We start from the raw sequence: 27,043 nt of genomic DNA, 5'->3' as shown, positions 1-27,043 counted from the left end.
GGGCCCTTTGCAGCAGGCTGAGGGCAGCTGGAGAAGCTGTCAGCCTCCCACCCACCCACCAGGTCTCTGGCCCCCGTGGAGAAGCCTACCTGTGTTTTTGTCATACACCACCACATGCTGGCATCCTCAGGGCTGTGAGATGAAATTGCTCCAACAGCTCACCCCAGGTAATGACAGCCAAGGTCCTGCCCGAGCTGGCAGGATGTCCTCCATAACCACTCGCAACCAAAGCAGTCAAGGTCAGCACCAATTTCATCCACCAGCCTTCACCTCTTGCCCAGGCAAGTCAAGAGGAACAGATGATGTCTTTGACATCCTAGAGGTGCACAGCACGGTGGATTGAAGCCTGCTCATCTTGCATGCAGCTTCAGTACGCTCAGCCAGCACTGAGGAGCCAACTGACCAGGCAGTCATGATGCTGCAGATGATGCTGCACAATGAAGCCTTGGGACAACAGACTCTGAGCTACCAATGCATGATGCTGGTCCCCAAAACAGCCATACACTGGTCTAAAAACTGTAAGCAAGCTTTAACTGGGAGAAACCTTGGGGCAGCCCTGCAAACAGGGAAATTCTTTGGATTCTCCTTGTTACTAACCCAAAATAGTGCCGAACTGGGAGCTGGACACACCCAAGCTGGGGGAGGATTCCAAGCTTACAGGGAAGATACTAAATAAATGTTGGAATATGTTTATTCACATCCCAGTGGGATGAGTTTTGCTGGTTCATATTCCCAAGCTTGTCCCTGTTACCACAAAACTTTTACAAGGAAACTAAGATTTCTGTGCAGTCCCACAACTCTGGGAAGTGGGGCTTTAAAAGAAACCCTTGAGAGTAGCTCTAGTGCCATTGCAGTAATTCCTCAGGTGTCTGCCCAGGAGGCACGCTCCTCTGTATAGCCCAGCGTCCCTGACCCAGGCCAGGCCAGCCATGCTTACTGTGATTTCCTTCACCACCATAAATCTCTTCTAATTCCCTCTAAACCGTTCCTTGTCCCCATCAAAGTACAGCGCCCTCCCTGCTTTGCCCAGTGGGGATTAGCACAGCTCTGTGGAGGGGGGACTGCAGGCAGAACAAGACAGAGCTAGGCTGGCCCTGCCTGTGTACAGGCCTTGTCCTCCATCCCTGTGCCCCTGCCCTGATTTCGTGGGTAATCTGAGCCCCTCATGATCTAAGAGTGGGGCCGCCATGGAGGCTGCCGTAGCCTCAGCCTCCCTGCTCTCCCCAGCAGCATCAGCTCTTTTCCCCTCCTCTTGCTCAACTCCCACCCTACCCTAGCCTCCATGCTGCCCTGCTTTGGGAATCATAAGCTATGCCTCTTGACATCTTCTAGACCCAGGCACCAGCACCCACCACTTCCCAGTTCTCCAGTGTGTCTCTGACAGGAGGCTGAAAGAAACACAGCAGCCCTGGGGCTTTCACACACTGGTTCCATCCCATCCCATAGTGTAGCACCTGTGTGCAGGTCTGGGGGCTCATTGCTTCCCCTGGGGGAAGGAGCAGGCAGCACAGGAGGCTGCTCCACCCAGGAGCCCTGGTATTGTTTGTATGGAAGGCAATGAGAGATCACTCCAGCTCTAAGCATCTCCATGCTCTAAGCATCCATAAGTAACCATTTCCTTACACAGTAAATCCCAACCTCTTGCCCATCTCCAAATCACTCGCTTTTCCAGGCTGCTGCTATAGCCTCCTCCCTCGCTGTCTCTGGTAGGATCTTCTCTACTGATGGGAGAACAGCATCAAAGAATGTCCTTAATTGCACAGCGGTACTTGTAGACATCCCATGCAGTCACAGAATCATAGAATCATTCAAGTTGGAAAAGACCGCTAAGATCATCTAGTCCAACCTTTAACCTAGTACTGACAAGTCCACCACTAAATCATGCTACTAAGTTCTACATCTACATGTTTCTTGAAGACCTCCAGGGATGGTGACTCAACCACTTCCCTGAGCAGCCTACTCCAATGCTGCACAATCCTTTCAGTAAAGAAATTTCTCCTAATATCCAACCTAAACCTCCCCTGGTGCAACTTGAGGCCATTTCCTCTTGTCTTATCCCTGGTGCTTGGGAGAACAGCCTGATCCCCACCTTGCTACAACTTCCTTTAAGGTAATTGTAAAGTACAATAAGGTCTCCGAGTCTTCTTTCCTCCAGGCTAAACAAACCCAGCTCCCTCAGCTGCTCCTCATACTTATTACTCCAGGAGTTGGGTCTTGAAGAGATACTGCTAAATTCACAGACACAGCCCAAGTTTTGGTGACAGCAAAACCATGGAATCATAGAATGGTTTGGGTTGAAAGGGACCAATCCAAAACCCCCTGCCATGGATCAGGTTGCCCAAAGCCCCATCTAACCTGGCCTTGAACACTTCCAATTATGGGGCATCCATAGCTTCTCTGGGCAACTTGTTCCAGGATATCACCACCCTCATCATGAAAAATTTATTCTTTATGTCCAATTTAAATCTAAATCATTTTGATGAGAACAAAAAAGAAGCAGGAAGATGCCAAACTAGCTCTCTTTCTCACTCACTAGTGCAGGAAAGTTTGGTATCTCAGGAGCTATACTGGAAGCAGAGTATATATAATAGAATATTCTGAGCTGGAAGGGACCCACAAGGATCATTGAGTCCAACTACTGGCTCCACACAGGACCACTCAAAAATCAGACCATGTGTCCAAGAATATTGTCCAAACCCTTCTTGAACTCTGGCAGGCTCAGTGTCATGACCACTGCCCTGGGGAGCCTGTTCCAGTGCCCAACCACCCTCTTGGTGAAGAACCCCCATCTCAGTGAAGAACCTTTCTCTAACACCCAGCCTGACCCTCCCATGTCCCTGCTCCATGCCGTTCCCTCCGGTCCTGTCGCTGTCCCCAGAGAGCAGAGCTCAGCGCCTGCCCCTCCGCTCCCCTCGTGAGGGAGCTACAGGCCACCATGAGGCCTCCCCTCAGCCTGCTCTGGGCTGAACAAACCAAGAGACCTCAGCCATTCCTCATGAGTCTTCCCCTCTAGATCCTTCACCTTCTTCGTAGCCATCCTTTGGATGCTCTGTAATAGTTTTATATCCTTTGTACATTGTGGTGCCCAAAACTGCACGCAGTGCTTGAGGTGAGGCCACACCAGCACAGAGCAGATTGGGACAATCACTCCCCTCCACCAGCTAGCAATGTTGTACTTGAAGCACTCCAAGACACAATTGGCCCTTTTGGCTGCCAGGGCACTCTGCTGGCTCATGTTTAATGAACTGTCAAGATGAACGCCCACAGGGCTGCTCTGCACAGCCTCTTGTCCCCCAGTCTGTACACACAGCCAGGGTTGCCCCATCCCAGGTGCAGAATCTGGGCTTGAGTGCCAGGTGCACATACCAGGCTTGAGGCCAGGATAAGCCTGAGCTATATGGAGAGCCTCAGATTTGGTGATGGGCATGAAAAGTATTACACTGGGCTGGAGCCTGGAGCACCCAACTGCTCCAAAAGGGTGACCAGTGATATTTGGAGGAAAGCACCCCACATTTCAGGAGTGGTTCAGCAGTGAGAGGGTATTGATTCTGAGCACTCTACATCATGAACTGTTAGTGATGCATCCATGACCTGAGTACACCCATGCCTGCACTGTTCTGCACTGTCCCAGAGGCTGTGATGTGCTGCACAAACCCCGTGGCTGCAGGACAGACCCAGCAGCTCATTGTAACAGAGAAGCCTGCAGGCAGGTCCCACTCAGTACTGGTGATCACGCCACCTGCAGAGCTGTGTGTTTGTTTATCTAACAGTGCAGGAAAGTTCTCATGAGAACATCCTTTAGGAACAGAGCTGTTTTATTGAAAGAAAATTGCATAACTACTCAAATGACCAAAAGCGAAAGCTTCTTTCCGGGGATGGGATTTGATCTACACCGTGGGAGAAACACATCCAGGGTCTGTCTGATTCTGAGCAAACATGGATTGCCCAGCATCTGAAGGGACTTAAGATTTACTCACTATCTGTATTTCTCTTCTTATTCTGTCTTATTAAAACAGCTATTTTGTCGATCCAGTGGTTGCAGGGCCTTTCTTATAGAGATCCAGAAAGGGCCCTGCATTAGCTCGCTCTCACCTCACCCATGCCCAACAGAGAGGCGGAGAGGACACAGCTTTCCCGGCAAGAAGTGGGGCCTGGCATACACAGGATTAGTGGGTAGAGGCACTTTAGGTACAAAGGGGCCAAAAAGACAGCAGGACAGTGAATGGTTGGGATAACAAGAAGTTAAGGGATGCACACCAGAGAGACCAGGACAATCCTGGGGGCTGAGCCAGACCTATAAAGCTCAGCCTCAGGCAGCCAGGACTTGCCACTGCACGTGAAATGCTCGTTCCCCTGTACTGCTCTTGCTCGCATTGGTGTGTCCGCTCCAGACATGGGCACAAGCCCAACTGCAAGTCCCAGCTGGGATGTCTCAGCCCATGCCTGGACCGCTCTTTTCTCATTTGCCAGCCCTGCGCTTAGCAACGACCAACCCCAAGAGCTCATTTGCTGCCTACTGAGATGCTGGGATTTCTTTCTTCCCCCAGTCTCCAGCATTGATAATTTCTGGCTCTAAAGGAAGTCTCTAGCACATACACACAGGCACACACACTTACTTCCCCAAGGCCCCTGCTAGGGGGGATTCCAGAGGAGCATCCCAGGGCCCCCGCATCATTGATGCCACAGCATCCACTACAGTGTGATACATCCTCAGGGCAGGGCCTAGATGAGAGTGGAGTTACAGAGTTACAGGGGATCAGAGAGGAGAGAAATAGCTGCATTCACATACAGCTCCCAGATAAAGACTCAAGGTTGTTAAATTTTGCCCGTGGGCTGTAGCTGGGTTGTAGCATTAAGGATGCTCACTGGTAGCATTAGCCAGGGCTTTCCTTACTGCAGTAAATACAGCCCCAATGGGCTTCAGAATGACCCCTCCCTCCCCATTCAAGAGTACAGGAAAACAAAGAAACTACACGTCATTGTCCCCAAAAACTAAACAACCAAGCCTTTCCCTATCAGACTTTTGGACAGAAACTACTGAGGAGAGAAGTAGGGTCCAGTGGAAATCCACAGCACGGAGGAAATGACCTCAGACTCTCCTCACTTCATGAGGCCAATGTTGCACCATCAGTCCTGACTGTGACTGAGAGACCTGAACGTCACTGAACAATCTGAGATCTAAATGACTTTAAAATCTTGTGCGCTACTTGATAAGGGGTTAACGTGATGAGTGCACAGGGGCTGAGTTTGTACACAAGGTGAGGCAGGCCAGCAGGAGATCCAGGGATGAACTGGCACTCCTTCAAACCCCAGCTAACCTCCAATCCCTTTTCAACTCTGGAAAAAGTTGCAGTTCATTAAAAACCAACAAGGACTCTGCCTGGAGGTGGTGAGCAGGGCCTGATCTTTCCCTTAGCCACAGGAATTGTAGCCTGGTCATCAGAACGTACCCCCTTTTGAGTGGCAGCCCCAGCTCCAAGGGAAGTGACAAGGCAGGGCAGGGCATGAGTGGGACTTGCTGGCAGACTACCAGTGGCCTTCATTGCCAGTGGAAAAAAAACTGGAAAAGCCCATAGAGAGCTGCTTCTTCACAAATAAAGAGCATATCTCAAAAAGCATCCAATATAATTTGGATTTTATCTCATGGCAAACAGATAAAAGTGGCAGGAGATCAGGAAGCAGTTTGACATGGGAGTGAGTACATCCCTCATGGCCTGTCAGTCTGGCACACAGACACAAAATGGCTCCAGCACAGTCACACGAAGGGGACACTTCAGGGTTTGTCCCGCTGCTGGGCTCCAGAGCAGAGCCATAGTCCCTGTGTCTGTGTGGTAGGCATCACTGCAGAGCAGTGGAGTGAGCAAGCCACCAGGTAATGCTGCTGCTGCTGAGCTGACTTCTTGCTGAGGCACGGAAATGAGTCAGCTCCAGCCTAGACCCTCAAAGCCGTCATATGCATGATGAAATCAGGCTTGTGGGTCTTCTGCCCTGCTATACCCACAGCACTGGACAGCATACTGCCACGAAACCCCCAGCAGTATGCTGGGCTCTGCTCTCCCAGCCACACCCTCGTTTGGGTGACCACACTGAGCAGCGGAGCAAAAGCTAAGGTCAGAGCGACAAGATATCATGCTTTCCTTGGCCTGGCCACCAAAGCCAGGTTTCCCCAGTCAGGCTCTCACATGCACATATACTGCTGGAAGGAAACAGCCACTCCAATGTAGCCCTCAGACACCCTCAGATCTGGGCTGAAGATTCGCTGAGATGAACCAGGATGTAGGGAAATATGCTGGGGTGAATGGCAGCAGGTCAGTAAGAAATGAGCAGCATTACAGAGAACCTCAAACCAGCTTGGCCTCTTGGCAGACTGTCAGAGGGGAAGGTGTTTTGCAGTTTCGCAGACCTAAACTGATGCTCCAACTCCTTCCTTTTCTCACCATGCAAGCATGGGACTAGGGATCTCACTGGGGCAATTGCTGTAATGAGTCCAGATCCAGCAGTTAAAGTTAGAGCTCATCTTGGCCATCTGTCTAATTCTCCTGTAATTTAGTCCGACAACTCACGGGAACTTGTAACGACCTTATGCATGAGCATGTTGCTGCTCTCAGATCTCAGCAGCCATGACCACTCTGCTGACAAGCATCCCAGGCTCCCTGAAGCGTCTGTTGCCTTATTAGCAAGGCCTCCACTTGGGATTTATTTTCCATCCAGAATTTAAGCTGAATTTATGTATTAACTAAAGACTATTAGTGCCAAAAATAAGTGGAATGCCACTTGCTCAGCAACACAGGCCTTTACAAGAGACCACGTGGCACAGCCAGCCCACCCAATTGCAACACCAGAGAAGCTTTTTATAGACACACACATCTGATGGAGTGCAAGTGATGCTTGGCTTGCTACAAGCTTTGCTTTGCAAGTATCTGATTGAAGGGGGAGGGAGAGGGAAATATCCCCACATCGACAGGCAGGAGGCACAGATCCCTCCTCTCCTCTGCCGACTGGGTAAGGAGCCAGGTGGAATTGGTTTAGGAAGAGGTAGTGGCAGAGCTACTCCATTTCTCTGCCATGAACACGCACATGCAGCATGCAGCTTCTGACAGACAGCACATACAGTGCTGAGTATCTCAGTGCAATACCTCAACATCAAGAGTATTCCATTTTCCTCTGAACAAGGCTGCTGGAGCATCAATAAAGGTCACCCAACACTGTTCTGCTTTAGCTGCCGGTGCCTTCTCTCTTTCGCACATTCTCCCCAGGGCATCTGAGCACACCCCCCGCACTGAGCTGGCTCAGCTACCAGGAGTGATGCTGATGTGATTCTGAAGGCTTCTCCAAGGACTCTGACCAATCTTCGCCGCGAGGGATACAAAGCCACAGCAGCAGCAGCAGCACTGCTGTTGCCAGCAGCCTCGGGAAGCCTGTGTTGCACAAGCCAATGCACAGTCGGTGCAGGGAACCAACGCACACAGGTGAAGGGAAGCTCTCACATACCAAAACAGCCATAGCTGCCTGTCTGGAATGGCCTGTCCCCTTCCATTGCTCCCATTCATACTCTGAACCCACCATTTGTCATTTGGCACCCTCAGCAAAACCAGACCCAGCTGCTGAGCATGGTACAGGCAGCAAACAGCATGGGTTGGTTGCTGCCTGTCCAGCAGACCAGAGGGAACGCAGGTCACAGGCTCACAGCAGAGATCAGAAGGGCCAGGACAGTCACAGCCCATCTGCACAAACTGTTCTGGTCCCACATCTATTTGCAGAGGTTTCAACAGCAGCAGTCCAGTTGGACCAGAAGCCCCAGGCGTGCCACTGAACTCTGCTCTCCTGCTTGCTCTAGAACAAGCATCGCAGTCCCTTGCCGCAGGCAGGATGTTTGCTCTCACCTGGATACTTTCTCCCAAGGCTGCAGGGCAGAAAGGCAAAACGTCCACCCTGCAGCCTTCCTGGCAGCTGTTCTCTGCCGCCTCTGTCCTCACCCTGTCATTTCTGCATCACTGACCTGCGCAGGAAGGCAGAGCAGGGAGCAGGTGGTGGCGGCTGAGAAGCAGGGAACAGGCAGGACTGCCAACAACACCAGGCCCAGCACTAGGCCTCTCTTTACAAAGGAAAAGTGAGATACAGTCCAGTTTGAAGATGGCAAAGAGCTGCTCCTCACACTGTCCCAGCTCCCCTTTTACCCAAGAGACAGACTGGAGAGAGCTCAGTCCATGCTGCTACATCCCAACCTCCACAGCGCCCACCCACATTGCCCACGATGGCTCCCGACCTCCAGCCCTGCTCTCCACCAGCCATTTCCCTCCACTGCCTGTCCACCTGAGAGAGGCTGAAAAGAAAAGCAGCAGACCCAGCAGCATCTGGGGTGGGCTGCAAGCAGCAGCTCAGAGAGGCAAAGCCAGGCCACGTACAAGAGGTGAGTGTCTGGGACTGAGGGTATGGGGATTTTGGTCCTTATTCCTCCCAGGACAGCAGTGAGCTGTGTCTCCTCAGGGTGTGTGCTGCCAGGTTTTAGACACAGCTGGGGACTTTGGCCCAAAGTCCTCCTAGCGCAGTGGTGAGATGAAACTCCCCTGGGAGGGCACTGGGGGCGGCAGAAGGACACAAGAGTGTTCAAAGGGCTCTTAGCCTCCTACCTCTCATAGCTGCCTCGTATGGACAGGTGGGGCCTCAGCAGGAATGGATGAGACCTATGGGAAGGGGGAGAAGGGAGAGCAAGCTGTGAGCATATTACAGACCTGGTCCAGAGCAGCATGGGTGATGGGCTCTCAGGACTCAGTTGACTCATATATGTGTCTTTGTGCATCATTTTGCACTTGACAGCACTGGAGTGACCTCTGTCCCATGAAGCTGAATGGGAGAGATGCTACTCCTTCACAGCTCTCGCTCTGAAAGGATGAGGAACGTAGAGCCAGCATACGAGGCCAGAGGAGCCAGGTGAGTGCACGGGTACAGCTCTGGCTCTGCACTCTGCAGGCAGATACAAGGCTCCTTGACTCTGGTGCTCCTCTTTTATGTGGAAACCTCCACTAAACTCACCAGCAGGGAGCTTGGAGATCAGAGTGCTGGCCCCAGCTGCCGGCTTCGCCAAGGGTTTGTGGCACCCTATAACAAAAACACCAACATACAGACCAAAACCCCTGGACAAACCAGGGGGATCCACATATCCAATAAGTCTCCAGCAGTCTACAGGCTTTCAATAACAGGCAAGTGAGAACCACATGGGCAAGACGTCCTGAGCTGATCACAATCATGGACTTCTTCAGGTTGGATCAGATCTTTGGAGGTCATGTGGTTCAAACCCCTGCTCAAGCAGGGACACCTAGAGCAGGTTGTAAAGGACTGTGTCCAGATGGTCTTTAAATATTTCCAAGGAGGGAGATGCCACAACATCTCTGGGCAACCTGTGCCAGTGCTTGGCCACCCACATGGTAAAAAAGTGTTTCCTGATGTTCAGAGGGAACCTCCTGTGCTTCAGTTTGTGTCCACTGCCTCTTGTCCTGGCACTGGGCACCACTGAGAAGAGCCTGGCTCTGTCCTCTCTGCACGCTCCCTTCAGGCATTTACAGGCATCAACAAGATTCCCCATGAACCTTCTCTTCTCCAGGCTGAACAGTCCCAGCTCCCTCAGCCTTTCCTAATAGCAGTGATGCTCCAGTCCCTCCATCACCTTCATGGCCCTTTGTTGGCCTCTCTCCAGTAGCTCCATGTCCCTCTTGTACTGGGGAGCCCAGAACTGGACCCAGCACTCCAGGGGTGGCCTCACCAGTGCTGAGCAGAAGGGAAGGATCACCTCCCTCGACCCTCTGGCAACACTTTGCCTTAATGCAGCCCAGGACACCGTTTGCTTTCTTTGCAGCAAGGACACATTGCTGACTCACGTTCAGCTTGGTGTCCACCAGAACACCCAGAGCCTTTTCTGCCAGGCTGCTCTCCGGCTGGGTGCCCCCAGCATGTCCTGGTGCCTGGGGTTGTTCCTCCCCAGGGGCAGGACTCTGCACTTCTCCTTGTTCAGCTCCATGAGCTTCTTGTCAGCCCATGTCTCCAGCCTGCCCAGGTCCCTCTGGATGGCAGCATGATATTCCTGTGTAGCAGCTACTCCTCCAGTTTTGTGTCACCTGCAGACTTGCCAAGGGTACACTCTACCCCATTCCCCAGATCACTAATGATGTTAAACAGGACTGGACACAGCACTGACCCCTTGGGTACACCACTAGTTACTGACTTCCAACCGGACTTCATGCCACAGATTTCCACCCTCTGGACTCAGAACCAGTTTTCAATCCACTTCACTGTCTGCTCATCCAAAAAACAATTCATCAGCTTCTCTAAGAGGAAATTCTTCACTCTAAGGGTGGTGAGGCACTGGAACAGGTTGGCTGGAGAAGTCATGGATGCCCCATCCCTGGAATTGTTCAAGAATAGGTTGGATGGGGCTTTGGGCAACCTGATCTAGTGGGTGGCATCCCTGCCCATGGCAGCAGGGTTGGAACTGGATGATGTTTAAGGTCCCTTCCAACCCAAGCCATTCTATGACTATGATCTCATGGAGGACAGTGTCAAAAGCCTTCCTGAAGTCAAGGTATACCATATCCACTGCTCTCCTATCATCTACCAGACCTGTTATTTCATCACAGGTTATTAGGCAGGACACAAGGGTCTTCCTCTAGGCACACTTTTGTGATTTTTCACCTCAAAAATCACCCTACTTCCTACAAAAAAATGCCTGTCTCACCAGCAACCTCTTGCAACAGGGACACCTAGAAGGGATGCTGAGAGTCCCCCCTGGCAGGCAGGTCCAATCTGAGTGTTCTGCACGTTTAATGACACTGGACAACTTCATATTCCCACTTCTCATCTAACAAGTGAATTTTAAGGAAATTTCCTCAAGAACAAGTCTAAACAAGAAGAGTCACTGAAACAAATTCATGTCTTCAAACAGGGTGCAGCCTCAGAGAACACTGCAGAAAAAGAAACCAAAGCCATCATTAAAAACATGTTAGGGTTTTCTTAGCTCATCTGCAATTGCTGCTCTAAAAGCTGAGGATGCATTATAGAGAATAGTGGGTGTGGGAGGGAGAAGAGGAGAAGGAGGAAAGGAGAAAGACAACAGCAGCATGTGAGGAAATTCAGCACTGCCAAGAGAAAGCCACAGTGATGGGCAGAATTTATTTCCTTGAAGAAGGGTTTCCCATATCATTGGTTACACAGGGAAGGAGAAAAAACATTATTTTGAAGAACACTGGCCTGGCCATAAAACTAAGACTTCTAGGAGGGAGGTTTCCCTCAGATGCTGCAGCCATATTACCCTCATGTATGCCGTTCCACCACCCTCCTGCAAAAGATGAGTTTAGACCAGCATAAAACTGTTCCACATAAAATCCCGTTATTAGCCCAACTTGCTGGAAGGTGTGTGTCCGCTACAGCAAAGGCCTCCAAGCCTCACTGCTGGGCAGGTTTCTGTCCTAGGGACATGGATATGTTTTCCACAGGCTCCACGCTCACCCCTTCCCACCGACATGATAACTCCTGGGAACTCCTGGCTAGTGGCTGACCTTGGTTTTCAACAGGAGGAGCCCAAGCACACGGGTCCTCGCACAAGCACTGCCTGTCACTACGACCACTCTTCCTTCCTCAAGCCCAGCAGGAGGTGTGGAGTGGCAACCTGTGCAGTATCTGGGGCTGCCGCAGCCTGAACCATTGCCAGTGACATGTCTCTTGGCCCATCCTCTCTTCCTCCTTTGACAGCATTGGCACCCGGGCTGCCCTGCACCAGGCAGGAGATAGGCAGCCAGGAGAGAAGGGGAGTGCCTGGATTCTCCCTTCCTGCAGCACCCGCCTGATACCACAATTAAAGATCTTTATCCCCACCCTCCCCAATCACAGGGATGTCTCAGGCCACGTGAAGAATCCTGGCCAGTTCTACCCGTGCCCGGAGAGGAAGCAAGCACAGATCCTCCCCAGGGCCATCTGTCCTACTGAGGCATCACTGACCCTGCTCCTCACACCCTCAGCCCAAAGGAGACAGAGGAAGCTGCTTTGCCTCCAGCTCTGCACCACTGTCATCTCTGGAGTGGCCCCCAGACCAGCCCACCTAAGAAATACCCAAGTGGGTCAATATGGACCCTGCAGCCTCTTGGGGCCAGAATCAGAGACTCTGCAGAGATCTACGTGCTGCATTTCAGCACCTCACAGGCTCAGGAGGTGAAATGCCAGGGACTTCAGGAAACCAGGATGGCTGAGCAAGGACCTGCTGGTCAAAATGAATGTAAGAAGGAAATGCACATGCAGTGGAAGCAAGGAGATGTGGCCTGGGAAGAGTAAAGGGATGCTCTCCAGATGTGCAGGGATGGGATCGGGAAAGCCAATGCACAGATGGGATTAAACTTGTCAAGGAATGCAAAGAATAACAAGAAGGGATTTTATAAGTATGTTGCTCAGAAAAGAAAGGCCAAGAAGAGTGTACCCCTTCTGATAAAACAAGAAGGGAGAACTGGTAACGACAGACATGGAGAAGGCTGAGGGACTTCTGTAAGGCCTTTGACACGGTCTCACACAACATCCTAATCTCTAAATTGAAGAGATATAGATTTGAAGGGTGGACCATTCGTTGGACAAGGAATTGGCTTGAAGGCCACACCCAGAGAGTTGTGGTCAACGGGCCTATGTCCAGGTGGAGGCCGGTGAGACTGGGAGAACTCATGGAGAGCAGCCTTGCAGAGAAGGACCTGGGGGTTCTGGTGGAACTCTAAAAGTTCTAAAGTTCTAAAAGGACTCTAAAAAGCTCGACACGAGCCAGCAGTGCACGCTTGCAGCCCAGAGGCCAACTGCACCCTGGGCTGCATCAACAGAGCAGTGGCTAGCAGGTGGAGGGAGGTGATGGTCCCCATCTCTTCTGCTCTTGTGAGGCCCCACCTGCAGTGCTGCATCCAGGTCCCCAGCACAAGAAAGCTGATGACCTGTTAGAGCAGGTCCAGGGGAGGCCACAAAGATGATCAAGGGCCTGGAGCAACTCTCCTATGAAGAAAGGCTAAGGGAGCTGAGGATGTTCATCCTGGAGAAAAGAAGGCTCCGGAGACACCTCATTGTGACTTTCAGTTCTTTAAGGGGCCTTATAAAATAGATGGAAAGCGACTTTTTACTTGGGCAGATAGGAGTAGGACAAGGCGGATTTTAAACTAAAAGAGGGGAGATTTAGATTAGATGTTAGGAGGAAATTATTTTCTTAGAGGTTGGAGAGGCACTGGAACAGGTTGTCCAGAGAAGTTGTGGATGCCCCAACCCTGGAATTGTTCAAGAACATGTTCGACGAGGACCTGGGCTACCTGGTCTAGTGGGTGGCGTGCCTGCCCATGGCAGGGGGGTTGGAACTACATGACCTTTGAGGACCCTTCCAATCCAAGCCATTCTGTGATTCTATAACTCTCTGAGCAGAGAAGGAAAGGACTAACACTCCTCTCCTGGCTCTGTGGCACAGTCTGACCACTGGGTAAGAGAGAGGGGTGGAAAATTTCCCAACGGCGGGGCAAAAAGGGCTTTGAATTATGAAAGAGCTGATAGAAAGGGAAACCCTACAATAAGTCTCCTCCCAGCAAGTTGACATGATGCTTTCTAAACTCTCAGTAAATCTTTTGCAACATAAGAAAACATCCAAGAGGGAGACCAGCCCTATCCACAAAGCCTCACCATCCCTCATCCCAAATGGGAGTCCAGCAGGGAGCTGTGCAGGGCAGGGACTAGGCAGCCTTTCACAAAGCCTGTCCTACACTGGTGCACCCACAGCCACACGTGTTCCAGGAGCAAAGGAGAGAAGAAGACCTCTCTCTCCAGCAGCAGAGCTCCCCAGCTATGGCTTGGGGAGCCACCTCCAGCCCCAGCAGCGCCTTGATGGCAAAACCCCAGGGCTCGGCACCAGCACTCGCAGCCATGCAGCTGGCACCCAGCACAGGCAGCTGCAATCCTGCAGCCACCCAGGGCTGCCTTGGCACCAGCCACTGCAGGGAAACCATGGCCACTCTCCCGGCAGGAAAGTTTTAGAAGGTCGCAGTTTCCTACTAGAACCATCATATGTGCCTATCTGCCATTCTGAAGCCAGAAACCACTTAAAGTGTCTCTGATCTAGCAGTCACCAGGCCATTTCCTGGATGTTTTAACATCCAAATCTGAGGTTTGCTGCTCTCATCAGATCATTGGCCAGTTTCAAAGCTCACCATGGAGTTCTCTCCTTTGGAGAGATGGAGAATCATCTGGAACCTTATTCCTGCAATGGCCATAGTTCATGGCTACCAGTCTGATTACAGAGACAGCATGCACTTTGTTGGCAAATTCAGCTGTTTTCTCTACAGGTGTGTCAACACCACGTGCAAGATTTCCTCTACTTTCTTGCACCTGTGCTGTCCTGACGTGACTGCTCTGGTCTCTGTGCTTTTGCTCTGATGACATGGAGAAGAAGGCACTTCAACCAACAGTGCCTTCTTGGGAAGGCAGGAGAGGCCAGATATCTTCTGCAACCTGAGGCAGGAGGGCTCTGGATAAGCTGTCTCAGCACAGGTGGTGAGCACCTTTCCTCTCACCAGGAAGTCTGCAGAAGTCAACCAGCACACACAGCCCTGCCTGTCCGGGTTTGGACCACCTCCCAGTAACATTTACTGACACGTAGCATCCCAGAGGGCTGCAAAATGAGGCTTGATGGCAACTTTCAGAGTCATTTCAACACACAAGACAACCTAAATTGCTCAGACCCACACAGCAGCTACAGATTTGCAGAATTTCACAAGCATCAAACAGACCAGCTGCTCAGCCCCCATTACCCAAGCATCCTCCATCACAACACGCACCACAAAGTTGCTCAGCCCTCCAACAGCTTGGGAAATCATCTCTCCACACCATCATGCAGGATCAAGTGCCCTCGGGGATCAGTGCTCGCTGCCAGCACTCCCAGCTAGTTCTGAGAATGAGAAAAACAGTCTAGATGCCAAGAGCCTGCATGTCACCACGCGATGGACTGACAGAGATCATCTCTTGACACGTCACAGCTCCCCCACACAGACAGAGCGTGCCGCTGCAGATCAGAGACAGGTCTGGGGACCACAAGTTTATGTCTTTGCAGATGTAGCACCTTTGCTGTGCGCTGAGCTTGGCTGGAAAGCTAGATGGCCACCCATGGAGAGTCGACAAACTGCTGGCTGGCAGCGGGCAGGTCCCTTGCAGACCTGTTCTGGGAACAAGCCAGGGCTCCTCCACTCCTAGCCACCCACTCAGATCCTCCCAGCTGCGTGAAGTACCACCACAGGATCTGTCCTATTTTGAGCAGGGTCTGCTATCTCCAAGGAGGAGCGGTCAGCTGCAGACACAGCCCTGCACCCAGGGGGATGGATCGCAGACTACTCTGAGATCCATCAGTGGCAGGCACTGGAGCAAGGACAGGCTTTCATTGCTATTTCTGCTGATTTCCAGCACTGATACACTGATACATAATCCAGTACATGACCAGTTTCCGCCTGCTCCCTAGCAGAGCATGCAAAGCAGCATCCTACCTGCTAGTCAGGCAGGGAATCACAGCATGAGGATGCTAAGAAGCTTTCCTACTGTCAGTGGCACAGATGGGAAGTGAACCCAAATCTCCGTGCACGGCCCCCTTGCCTGCACCCATTCCCTCCAGAGCACGAAGACACACAAACACAACCCCATGCCATGTGTGCAAAGGCACAGCCACCCACACACAGAGCTGGGACAAACCCACACAACAGCAGCTGGCTTTCTGTGCTGCAGCCTCCAGGTAGACTGACCATCAGCTAGAAACAAGGCAGATGCTCTACAGAGCTCCTTCTCTGGAGCATGGCCCAGGTGAGGGAGATCAGGCTCCACAAAATAATTACTGTTCATTAAAAGGAGAAACATGTCACTGCCTTACTGCACCGCACAGCCTTCCTGGGGCTGCAATCACAGCACTGCTTGACACCCATGTTGTGCCTCTCCCCTGGCACCCCACCACTTCTGGCAGTGATGTATCTGGGGAAATCCAGAATCAGTGGCTGCACCCCAGCTATCCCATACGCGCAGACACAACCCCTGGGAGCCTGCATAATACTTTTTCCCTTTGGCCTCAGCAACACCCTGCAGCAAGGCAAAAAGAGAACATTCTTCGGGTGACCCTATGCCTGTTGCTTCCCATCACCCTAGTTCTTGCAGGTAGAGAATACATCCCTGTTTTCTACCCAGATTAAGCTGTATCTCCTCGTACGTCGAATTCAGTGCCCCAAAACCTCAGGGCCTTTCCCAGCTTCTCATCTGCATCTCATCATCCCAAACCTACCAGGCCACCTCACCCCCCTCTAGCTTTCCCCTTGGGCTATGAGCCCATCTGGGCTCTAGGGCATGGTCAGCCCTCGGGCTCCTACTACATTTGCCAAGACCTGCGGTTGCTGTTGTGCCTCAACATCCAAGAAAAGACAGCACAGAGCATCAGCCTACAGACCCAGCCTCTCCTGTTCACCATACCAGGGAAGACCAGCTTAAATCACCAACCTTGGAAGAAAAAGTACACAAAGGGCGATCCCGCCTTATAGCAGACCTCCACTCCAGCTGCATCAAGGCATCTTTCTGGGAGTGCTCAACATCAGGGCAGCACTGGGATGGTGGGACGCACATTTGACGTCTGCCCCATTTGCTTGGGGCCAGCAGTGCTGCTGGAGAAGCAGGGTTGGGTGTGCAGACACTGAAACAGGCACTAGCTCCTCCGCCAAGCCAGGAGCTGCAGGAAGGTCCAGAACAGGAATCCCTGTCAAGCAATTGTCAGCTTGGCTCAAGGCAAAAAACAGCCTAGGGGAGACTCAGCCACTCCTCCACACCAAGGCACGCAGAAGGGCAGCCAAGGAAGACTGGTGGGGAGGAGATAGGAAGGAGGGAGCACCCAGAGCAGTGAGCCCAGGCAATGGCTGGAGGCACCTCTTCCCATCACTGAGGTTACTACCACCCCACAGACCCAGGGGAAGACCCAAGCCCCAAGGAAGACATCCTCACAGCCCACTCCTACTCCTTGTCAAGTCCCCAAGGCAAACAGACGTGTTGCTGATTGTCACACCCAGCGCACTGCATGTTGGGAAAGGCCACTTTACATTCGGTAGAGGCTCACAGTACAGGCCATGCCCAATCCTGACCTCACCTTGGCTTGACCCAAGGCCACCAAACAGCGTCAGCGGATGGCACAGCAGCAGGGAGCCCGGGTCTGACAGGGTCAGGCTCCTCTGAGTGCGGCAGCCAGGGCTGGTGCATCACTGCCAGCTCCGAGACAGCCCAGAAAGCACAGCTGATTCCAGTCCCCACCCTCCCACCAGCAGATCCCACCAGCTCATTTCTAGCACCTGAGACCATTCGGGTTCCCAGAGCCTTCATCTTCATCAAGAGGTCAAAGAATGGTCTCCTCCCAGCCAGGAAGGGTGAGATGGGATGAAAAGGGTGGGAGCTGGGGGCTCTGTCATGAGCACGACACATCCCCACCCATCGAACATGTATGTCCCACCCCAGAGGGATGCTGAGCCTGGACACCACAGCAGCCAGCCTGCCACCAACCATTCCTGCAAAACTGGGACACACCAGACAACACAGCTGCCCTCCACAGGGCAGCAAACAATAAGAGATGGGAATATAGAAAAGGCTGGCACTGTCCTGCTGTGGCCAGCAGGGCTTGGGGCAGGTGGGGGGAGCAGTAAGAATCACTGATGCCACACAGACCAGGCAAGAGATTTTAAAGGACTATCCTGGACAGGGACAAGTTGTGAGCTGAAGTACCTTGTCCCTGGGTTACAACAGGGTGGGACTAGACCTGAGCAGCTCTCTAGTCCCTATTCCTGCCTGCAAGGAGGTCCCCCATACCAGGGTAATTACTGATGGTTGCCCACTCAACCTACTGTCAAAATGCTCTGCTGATAGCTCTCACACAGCTCCAGACCAGGCTACCATTGACAAGGGGACAGATACATCTTGTTTGCAGTTCCCACAGCCTTGTCAAGGTTGTTGCCATCTTCTAGCCTCCTTTTTGCACACAGCTTCTTCTCATCAGCCCACCCAGCTCCATCCTCAAGGTGCCACACCAGCTGGGGCCACTGGTGGTTTAGCCCGTACCAACACCGTGAGGCCGAGATGACTTTCAACCCTTGATTCATCCTGAGCAGCGTTTCTAGGAGGTCATGCTTTGGTGATGGTTGGGACTGCAGAGATACCTTAAGGGAGCAATTGCTTGCCTTTACTACCTCAAGGCAGTAAAGGCAAGAAAACCAGAGAGGATTCCCTGAAACAGGAAATCAGCCAGTAATGCCAAGACACGGCTGCAATCTCAGCAAGAGCTGGTTAATCCCAGCACACACAGAGAGGCAAGAAACCCCTGCTCAGCTGATCACCAGTGCCATGGGTCTCCAAGGTGGCATCTCCTCTCTCTCACCAGCCCACTGAGTATCTTCTCCTGTTTCCTTTTTCTTCCCCTAATATGAACCCTCCCCATAACATCTTCGGTACTGTCTGCTGCGACATTCATACAAAACTTCTCTTCAAATCTTCTGAGCACAGAGGTGAACTCCCCCTACCCGATCACATCCCATGTTTGCCTGTCTGTAGTTGCACACATTATTTTGATTCAAGTTGCAAATCATCTGCTCCCCTCTAGTACCCCATGTTCTGGTGAGCCTCACATTTTGCCTCCTCCACATTGGTCACCCTCTTATCCAGGACAGAGCTGGACCACAGGAATTAAGTGAAAGTAGTTTTTACTGACCCTTCTGGCCAAGCTTTGCAGCACACAGCCCAGCATCTGAGGCCACAGCAGCCAAGCACTGGAAGCACGGTCATTCAGCAGAAGAGCAGCACAGTGATTCATCTTCCTTTTGATCTTTACCCCTGCTTTGCCAGCTCCATACGCTGTCCCCAAAATTTCAGGCAATTGGCAGACCTCTCCACATCCTCCCAGACCTGAGAAGAAAGCACCAAGAGGTGCTTGCACCCGTTGGGGGGGGCGGGGGGCGAGTGCTGCATATCCAATTCAGTAAGCAAGCAGATGCCTGGCTACCAAAGTTGCTAGGGAGATGAGCTTATTCTGGAGCCTCCCCTGGCTGCACACAATCTCCGAGCTTCCACTGAGGACCTGAGTCCTCCACCATCTGCACTGGACAGAGCATGGCACAGCACAGAGAATGGCTCCCCAGGGATCCTTCTCCTTTAAACAGTACCACTGGGACATGAAAATGCTCCAGCAGTTTTGGAGGATGCGTGCTCACATCTTGGCAGCCTGCTCTGGTCAGCAGTGAGAGCATGGGGAGAGGCAGAATTACTGACACCTCTCACGGCCCTTTGCTACAGCCAGCCCAGCTCCCCACCAGCATCACCAGCACCAACCAAGCTGCTGTATCCAGCACAGGCCCCAGCAGAGTGACAGGAGCTGCTAGCCAGCCACGGTGCATCCTGGTTCAGTGGACACACTTTATCCCTTCTTGTCACTTTATCATTCAGGTTTCTCCACAGAGAGAATTCCTCAGGCAATCAGAGTAACCCACAGGCTCACAGACTTGCAAGCCCTTTGGAAACCTGCTGCCCACCACTGAACAACTTCACGCCTCTCACCTGTGCCCTTCTCACTGCATCTGCACTCTTGCCTCTCAAAGGCAGGCACAGATCTCTGGGGAATCCTCCACACTTGTTCCAGGACAGCAGAGCTCTCCTCTACACTCAGCAGTGCCACACAATGACTCAAGATGGGAGACAGAGACAAGGTGCACTCCAGCACCAGCATTCAGCATCCCAAACCCAGCAAAGCAGCAGCCATTCTCCATAGGACCCAGGCCATGCTGCTCAGGGAACCGGCAACCTTGTCTGATTCGTCTGGGAGAGGCTCCCTCACCCCAGCAGTGTGGTACCAAAATTTAGGGTGCGCTGCCTTTGCTGCAAAGCCCATATACCTTGAGGGACTTTATAGTAGCTTTTGAGGTGTGCCAAAGGCCCCAGACCCTGGTGACCATGGTGCATTTTGCCTTTTCCAGCCCAAACCAAGTGGGGAGCTCAGCTGCAGTAGAACATGGCTCCCTTTCTGCCTAGTGATGGAGTTTATTGCCTCTGTGCTCCCAAGCATGCACCAGTTTCTGATCCAGATCCAAACCCAAGACAAGGTGTTGCCTGTGATTTAGAAAGGCCGTTATGCTTCAGGGCCCATATCTAAGGGTTATTAGCTAGCCGAGCACAAAGACAGCCACTGGGCAGCAGCTGGTGTCCAGGGGCTATGTATTGGGAGACCCTCAGTACAGAAACCAGAACTCCTGGGATCATTCAAGAGCCTTGTTAGTCTCCTGTTACTTATAGAGATCCTTGGGGAGGTGCTTCGTTTGAAGTGTTTCTGAAAGGGGGACTGAGAAATTTTTTGGGTTTTGCTGTATGCACAGCATGTGTCCAGGTGGGTGTATCCTTGGGTCTTTCAGGTACAGCTGAACCTGCAGCACCAGCTGAGCAAAGCTTCAGTTGCCAGTTTCCCTCATGGCCGATTCAGCTGGGAGACAAGGAGGTGAACTGGCCACGGGGGCACAGCTATCCCAGGCCCATGCCCAGGCAAAACCCCTTGTGCCAGCAAACCAGGAGCAGAGAGCAAACAGAAGGGTGCCACCCTTGGAAGGGGTAAAAGCTTTCCGCAGCTAAGTGACCACTCCCCATCTGCAGAAGCTCAAGGAAAGAAGGAAACAAGTTTTCACTCCTCTGTGAGCCTAAGAAAGTGTGATTTTTCTGAAGGTGGTGAGAAAAAATTTCAGACAACTCTAATTAGCAAGGTGGCACATGAGAAAATCCAACTTTTTTGCTCCCCGCCTGGGATAAAGGGAGAGCCCTGGCTGGAGCCCACATCCTTCCCCTGCACCTGCCCAGTCTGGAGCAACTGAGATGATTTGCAGGATAGAAGAGAGGGATGTTTTTGCATGAGCTTCTTGTCCAAAGTTGCCGGTGCTATTTCAGGCAGCAACACCTACACTATAATCCAGAGGGCTGTATTTTCCCGCGGGCACTTCAAAATCAGCCCTCCCTACTCTCCTCAAAGGCCAGCTAAAACCACCCTGGCTCTCAGAATCAACAGATAAAGCTGCCAGCAATGTGTGGTCCCCAAACCCAATGACACAGCCACAGCATGTTCCTGATTCTCATTGAGTTCAAGGTACCTTCTGACCAGGAAAAAAAAAAGAAAGGGGGGGGGGAGGGTTGATCAGGGACCTCATCTTATGCAAAGTACCTGCTGCAACAACAGGTCCTGTGCCTGCAAATCCTCCCAGGGATCTGCCACCACCAGATTACCCGTTCAGACTAAGCTAACTAATCCTACAGGCTAGTCGTGTACTTTGTCCTGGAAATCTGCAGCACTTTCAGTGAAGTGCTCCAGGAGATGTACAAGATCTAATTAAATCTACTTTGCAATTTCCTGCATATGGAGGCAGGAAGATTTGTTCCTCTGTGGAAGCAGAAATCAGTGCCCAAAGAGGTTAAATCCCAACCATTCAAGAGCCCCTCCTGTATCCAAAATACCTACCAGTACATCTTTTTCACAAGAAACATCAGTTCATGTAGAGTGGAAAGCAAATTATGATAGAAGAGAGCCTTGAGGACGAGGAGGATCAGGACCACAACCCCCTTTCTGGACTCAAATCAGGAGTGGTCCAAGCAGGGATATCATGCCACACAGACGCACCACTTGTGAAAGCCAGTGCTGGGTTTTGCACCTATTCCTTCCTCCTGATCTGTACATTTAGGCACAGAGGAAATAAGAGACCATCCAAAATTAAGGAACTGAAGGATGTAAAGAAAAGAGACAGGAGGAGAAGCAGTAACACGAAACATTATATAACAGCATGAAAAAAAACAATACTGCCAGTGCAGAAGAGGTTTTAAGATGGCCAAGGGAGTGGTGAGACCCATACAATCCTGGGACCACAGACCAGCAGTACTTTGCAGGTTGCTCCGTTTGTGCCAGGGGAACACAAACACTCACTCATTTCACCCATGGCTGTGCAGCAGAGATGCAAAGGCTGCAAACCTCTGGATTTTGCAAGTAGGAAAGTTCCAGCCTCCAGAGTCTGCCCAGCAGTGAGACTGTCCAAAACGAGAATCCCCCTTTCTGGACCTCAGCATGGGGGAGACAGACACGAAGCAGTTCAGCTGAGACCTGCAACAGATTCCCAAAGTTCACAGGCTTCCTGAAACTCTGCACGTACCAGCTGCACAAACTGATTTTCCCATTTTGCCTCCCATACCCCATGCTGTCCTTCCCTCTCCTTCAGCCTTCCCAACACTGCCCAGCAAGGGTCTGGACCCCTGAAGAGCCTCACCATCTACCTTCTCTTCTCCAAGCAAGCTGAGCAGGCAACAGCAGAGATTGTCCCTTGGAGAGAGACATAGGTGCTCCAATCACGGGCCTGGTCCTGCAGCGCATCCTGGACCTCAGCAAGCAGTGAGAGCAGAGGACACAGCATCTCAGCCTGTGGGAAGGGTATGAATCACTAGAAAACACCCAGGCACAGAGCCAGAGCAGGGAGAAGACGGTCCTGCAAGGCCTCCATCTTTGGAAGTGGAGGGATAGCGATCAGAGCCATGAGGTCCCTCTCTGCTCGTTCAGCAGTGGCCCCAGCATCTCTCCCCCTTGCTCTATAATATCATATGCAGCCTGGCTGCAGCCTGGCTGTCCCTCAGAGATCACTTTGTGTCCGGACACTCCACCTTCTGTTAATTTTAGAGTTGTCCACTGCCCCCATCTGCAGCAAGAATGAGAAATAGACCGGTGTCTCTTCAGATTTCTTCTCCCAGCTGAAACCAAGGAGCAAGAAAGCAGACCATGGCCTGGTTTCCCAGTCCATGCACCTTTCCAGCAGCTCAGATGCCACAAATCAGAAGATCCTGCCAGGAATGTCACCTTCAGAACCAACCTCCTGGTGCCCCAGCCGAAACAAGAGCATGAAGTGCTTGGGGAACTACAAGTGCAGCATGCTGAGGCTCCCATTTAAACTTCATCACTTGACAAAACCACAGTTATGACAGTTCCCAACCACCAGCTTTTTTTTCTTTTGCATCTGCTGTATAGCTCTGCTGAGATGATGTTCTCGACAACCTGCAGAGTCCCTTAGCCAGGGAGCCTATTCAGACTATCAAAACCACAAAAACAAAAGCATCAGCTCCAAGAAGGTGTCACAGCAGAATGACATCCTTTAACTTGTTGTTACATCAGCCTACATGATAACAATTTGGGCCTGATCCAGAAAGCAACGGAGCAGCCTCCATTCCTCTTAAAGCCATACCCTGCTGCTCACAGATACACAAGTTTGCAACCCTTCCTGCTTTAAAAAAAAAAAAACAAAAGCCATGTACCTTTTGTCATGCTTTCACCTGACTGTGAGACCGCAAACCTGAGAAGTTCCCCGTTTATCTTTCTTTTAACTTCACAACAGCTATTTCACTAAATCCTCTATGTCCATGATGGCCCACATACAGATGTACATGAAATTAGTGCCTTCCAAATTAGTTTTCTCATACGCCGTCCTAGCCCATTTTCCTCAACAACATATTATCATGTGCAGGGTTCCACCTTTCTCCCAGGAAATGCAATCTTCTAAATTTATCTTTTGGATAGCTAAAAATAGAGACAGGTCTGGCCTTCAAAATCTGGGGTCAGCAGCCCAGAATGGCAAAGTATTTGCTCCAGAAACACCTTTCTGATAACACAGCAACAAAGCCCACATATGTTCATTACGGAGCCAAGAATTACCGGTGTACCACCTTGCCTCTAATGAGGCAAACGGCCAGTTAACCCCATGGGCAAGTGCAGCATTCTGTCATTGAGTGGAGAACCAGAATTCCCTGGAGACAGGCCCTGTATATCCTTGCAAGCCACCAAACACGAGAGACTCAAATTTGTTTCTAATGGCACAGTACGGCTCTTGGAGCTCCATTTCACACTGGCCCCGTTGGGGTTTTATGACACAGGATCTGAGCGCTAAAGCTGGACTAAGGGCCAGCCTTGCATTTTTGTAAGCTCAGATCCTAACCCTGGGAAAATGCAGTCATTGTCTCCTCCTGGTCCCCCGCCCCCAGCCCATCGCAGGTATTCACCCTGCCGGAGGACAGCAGAGAAAATCGGGCACGACACGAGTAATGCTGTGGCAGGCACTCCCCTGCTGAAGTAATTTCATAACCGCATTTAGAAAGGCATTGAAGGACCAGTACACAGCACATACAAAGAACCGAGCAGGTACATTAAAGGCAGAAATCTAAATGCACCAAACAAAGAAAAAACAAATAGTTCAGAAAATGAGAACGTTATTTTGAAGGAGGCAAAACTTCCCGGCGCTCACAGCACACCTGGGAAGCCAGCATCTGCTCCAGGCCCCTCGCCCAGCTCGGGGAAAGGCCCGTCTCTGCGTTAGTAAACACGTCTGGGGAGAGGAATGCACCAGGCAGCACCAGTGCGCACAGAGTTAACGGAGCCACCACCGCATGCCGGTAACGGCTCTCCCAGCCGGGGGCTGGCCGCGATTACCGAGGAAAACCGGGGAAAGCAGCACCCGACGGGGTGCCCGGGGAGGGGGGCAGCAGGCGCCGAGAGAGAAGCCTTCGGCGGACCGAACCGCGCGGCCAAAGCCGCCGGTAAGGGCCGAGAGGAGCCGGGGCACGGGCCCCGCACCGGGGCTCGGGGCTGCGCTGCTGGCGCGGCGCCCGGGGACCGGGGCGGCCGGGGCAGGCCGGGACCTCGAGCCGGGGACGGGGGGGGAGCGGGGCCGCCGCAGCCCGCACCGGGACCCCAGGGCCGGGCCCGGGAGAGCGCCCCGGCCCGCTGCCAGGCAGAGCCCCGGTGCCGGCCGGCGCGGGGTGGGGGGGGCGATGGCGGAGCAGCCCCCAGCCCGGGCGGGGCACGGTCCTGCCGGCGGCGGCTGCCCGGGCCGCCGGTACCCGCCGGGCACTCGCTGCGCCGGCGCCGCCCCGCTGCCGTCCCACGGCCGCCCGGGCCCGGCGCCCCCCGCCGCCCCCGCCGCCCCCGCCGCGGCCCGTACCGCAGTCCGCGCAGAGGATCCGCGCCACGTCCCGCTTGAGGTTCTTGCCGCTGGTGTCGAGCGGGGCGAAGGCGGTGCGGAAGACGAGCGGCTCCTCCGTGGGCTCCAGGAAGAAGATGTAGCGGTGGTTGCGCTTCACTTTGAAGCAGGGCGCCTTGGAGCCCACGCTGATGAGCTGCTCCCGCTGCAGCCCGCCGCTGTTGAGGGGCCACAGGTCGAGCACCTTGACCAGGACCCCCCCGGCGGGGCCAGCGGCGCCGCGGCTGTCATTGCCGCCGCCGGCGGGGGGGGGGGCCACGGACTGCACCTTGCCCTCCAGCACCACGGCCGCCGTGTACGCCTGGTCCTGCACCGACTTGAGGCTGGGCGAGTAGCAGGCGAGCGAGACGCCGAAGAGCAGCATGGAGAAGCCGGGCGCCGGGTCGCGCCTCATGCCGCCGGCTGCCGCTCGCTCCCGCCGGCCCTGCGGCGGCGGCGGCCGGGCTGCGGGGCTGCGGCGCGGCGGGCGGGCGGGCGCGGCGGGGCGGAGCGGCGCGGACCCGGACCCTCCTCCCGGCGCGGCGCCCCTAGGCGTGGAGCCGAGCCGCAGCCGCGCTGCCGCGGCCCCCGCCGCGCGCCCAGCCGCCGCCAGCCGGGCCCCGCAGCGAGCCGAAGCCCCCGTGCCTCCCGGGAAGGACGGGCGGGCGCGCCCCGTGCCGCGCTATGGGGGGGCGGGCGGGGGGGGGGGGGGGGGGGGCGGCAGTCGGCCCCGCTCCGAGCGAGGGAGGTGGGGACCCTCCCGGGATGCTGCAGAGGTAACCTCCCCCCCCCCCCCCCCCCCCGATCCCCCGGGATGCTCTCGAGCCCGGAGCCCCCCGCCTCCCGCGACACGGCTTCCACCGGGCCTCCTCCCCCAGGATGCTCTGGCGGCTGGATCCCCCGCCGCAGCCGTCCTCCTCACCGCAGAAAGCCCCTGCGCCCCCCTCCCGAATGCTCTCGCAGCCGGAACTCCCACCCCCCGGCATGCTCCCTCTGCCGGTCCTTCCCCCCCGTTCCCCCCCCCACTCCCGCCCCGGATGCTCCCGCAGTCGGCGCCCCCCGCGCCCCGGGATGCTCTCCCGGCCACTCCCCACCGCCCCTCTGCTCCTTCCTTGCTCCGGGCCCCCCCCGCCCGCGGCATTCCCCCCGCTCGCGGGAGACCCCCGCATCTCGGGGGGGGGGGGGGGGGCGCGGGGCAGCTGGGCCCCGCGGTGATTCCCTGCCCTCGGGGGGAGATGACGGGGAGTCCCCTGGGGATGTCCCCAGCACCCAGCTGCACTCTGTTCCCGCAGGGCTTGGAGGTCCCCGGGAAGAAGACAAATGACGTTCCCTCCATCTCAGACACGGAGCAAGCCCCTCCCTAGGCCCCCAGGCGTTCGCAGCCCCCAGCCCAGAGTCACCAAAGAGGCGCTCATCTGGGGGTTGCTGCAGGTGGCACGGGCTTCCCTGACGTGCAGGGCCCGGGAGCGGGGGTTTCTCTGTGCCTGATGCTTTTGGAGGTGGGAGATTTTTGCCTGAGATTCCCTGCACACCAGAATAAAAAGCACTAAAATACTGACAAATGGAGTAAGGTAATAGCAAAGGAGACAAAGCCTCCTTTCATGTCCTGATCCCTGCTGTCGCTTTTTAATAAACAAGTGCTCTTCCCCTGCAGTGGTTTCCAGGAGGAGTCAGTTTAATCTCCAGAAAATGGCTTATTTGGGTTTATTTTCAAAGCTGATCCTAGAATATCTATACTCCTAAAGCCTTGCTGCTCATCTACTATAATGTGGAAGGGATCTGAGATAATTAATTAGCAGCAGAGGACTTCATATTTGTTGTCACAGTAGATTCTGCATTGAATGAGAGCCACTATGGTTCCGTTATGATGGAGGTGACCCGGAGGCAGGAAGGCTGAGCTCAGCCCAGGCGAAGGGCTGGGGCACACAGTTCGTGGCAGGGATACACAGCCGTGCCTGTGCTGCAATGGTGACCCA

At 53.5% G+C, this 27,043-nt stretch overlaps 1 protein-coding gene across 6 annotated transcripts in view; it reads right to left on the bottom strand.

The window, feature by feature from the left end:
* The window catches only part of NRG2 (neuregulin 2), a 175,677-nt gene extending 150,146 nt beyond the window's left edge, over nucleotides 1–25,531 (bottom strand). For 5 of the 6 annotated variants that reach the window (XM_083799133.1, XM_083799132.1, XM_083799134.1 and 2 more), the window contains exon 1: nucleotides 25,050–25,531. In XM_083799133.1, coding sequence (XP_083655259.1) covers nucleotides 25,050–25,482 — 433 coding nt within the window. In that variant the 5' untranslated portion in view covers nucleotides 25,483–25,531. The remainder of the gene's footprint in view (nucleotides 1–25,049) is intronic. The other variant, XM_083799138.1, reaches the window with a different exon arrangement.
* Nucleotides 25,532–27,043: the final 1,512 nt, after the last annotated feature.

This window comes from Anser anser (genome assembly GCF_964211835.1).
Source record: "Anser anser genome assembly, chromosome: 14".
NCBI classification, from domain to species: domain Eukaryota; kingdom Metazoa; phylum Chordata; class Aves; order Anseriformes; family Anatidae; genus Anser; species Anser anser.
This window is presented reverse-complemented; position numbering and strand designations above follow the sequence as displayed.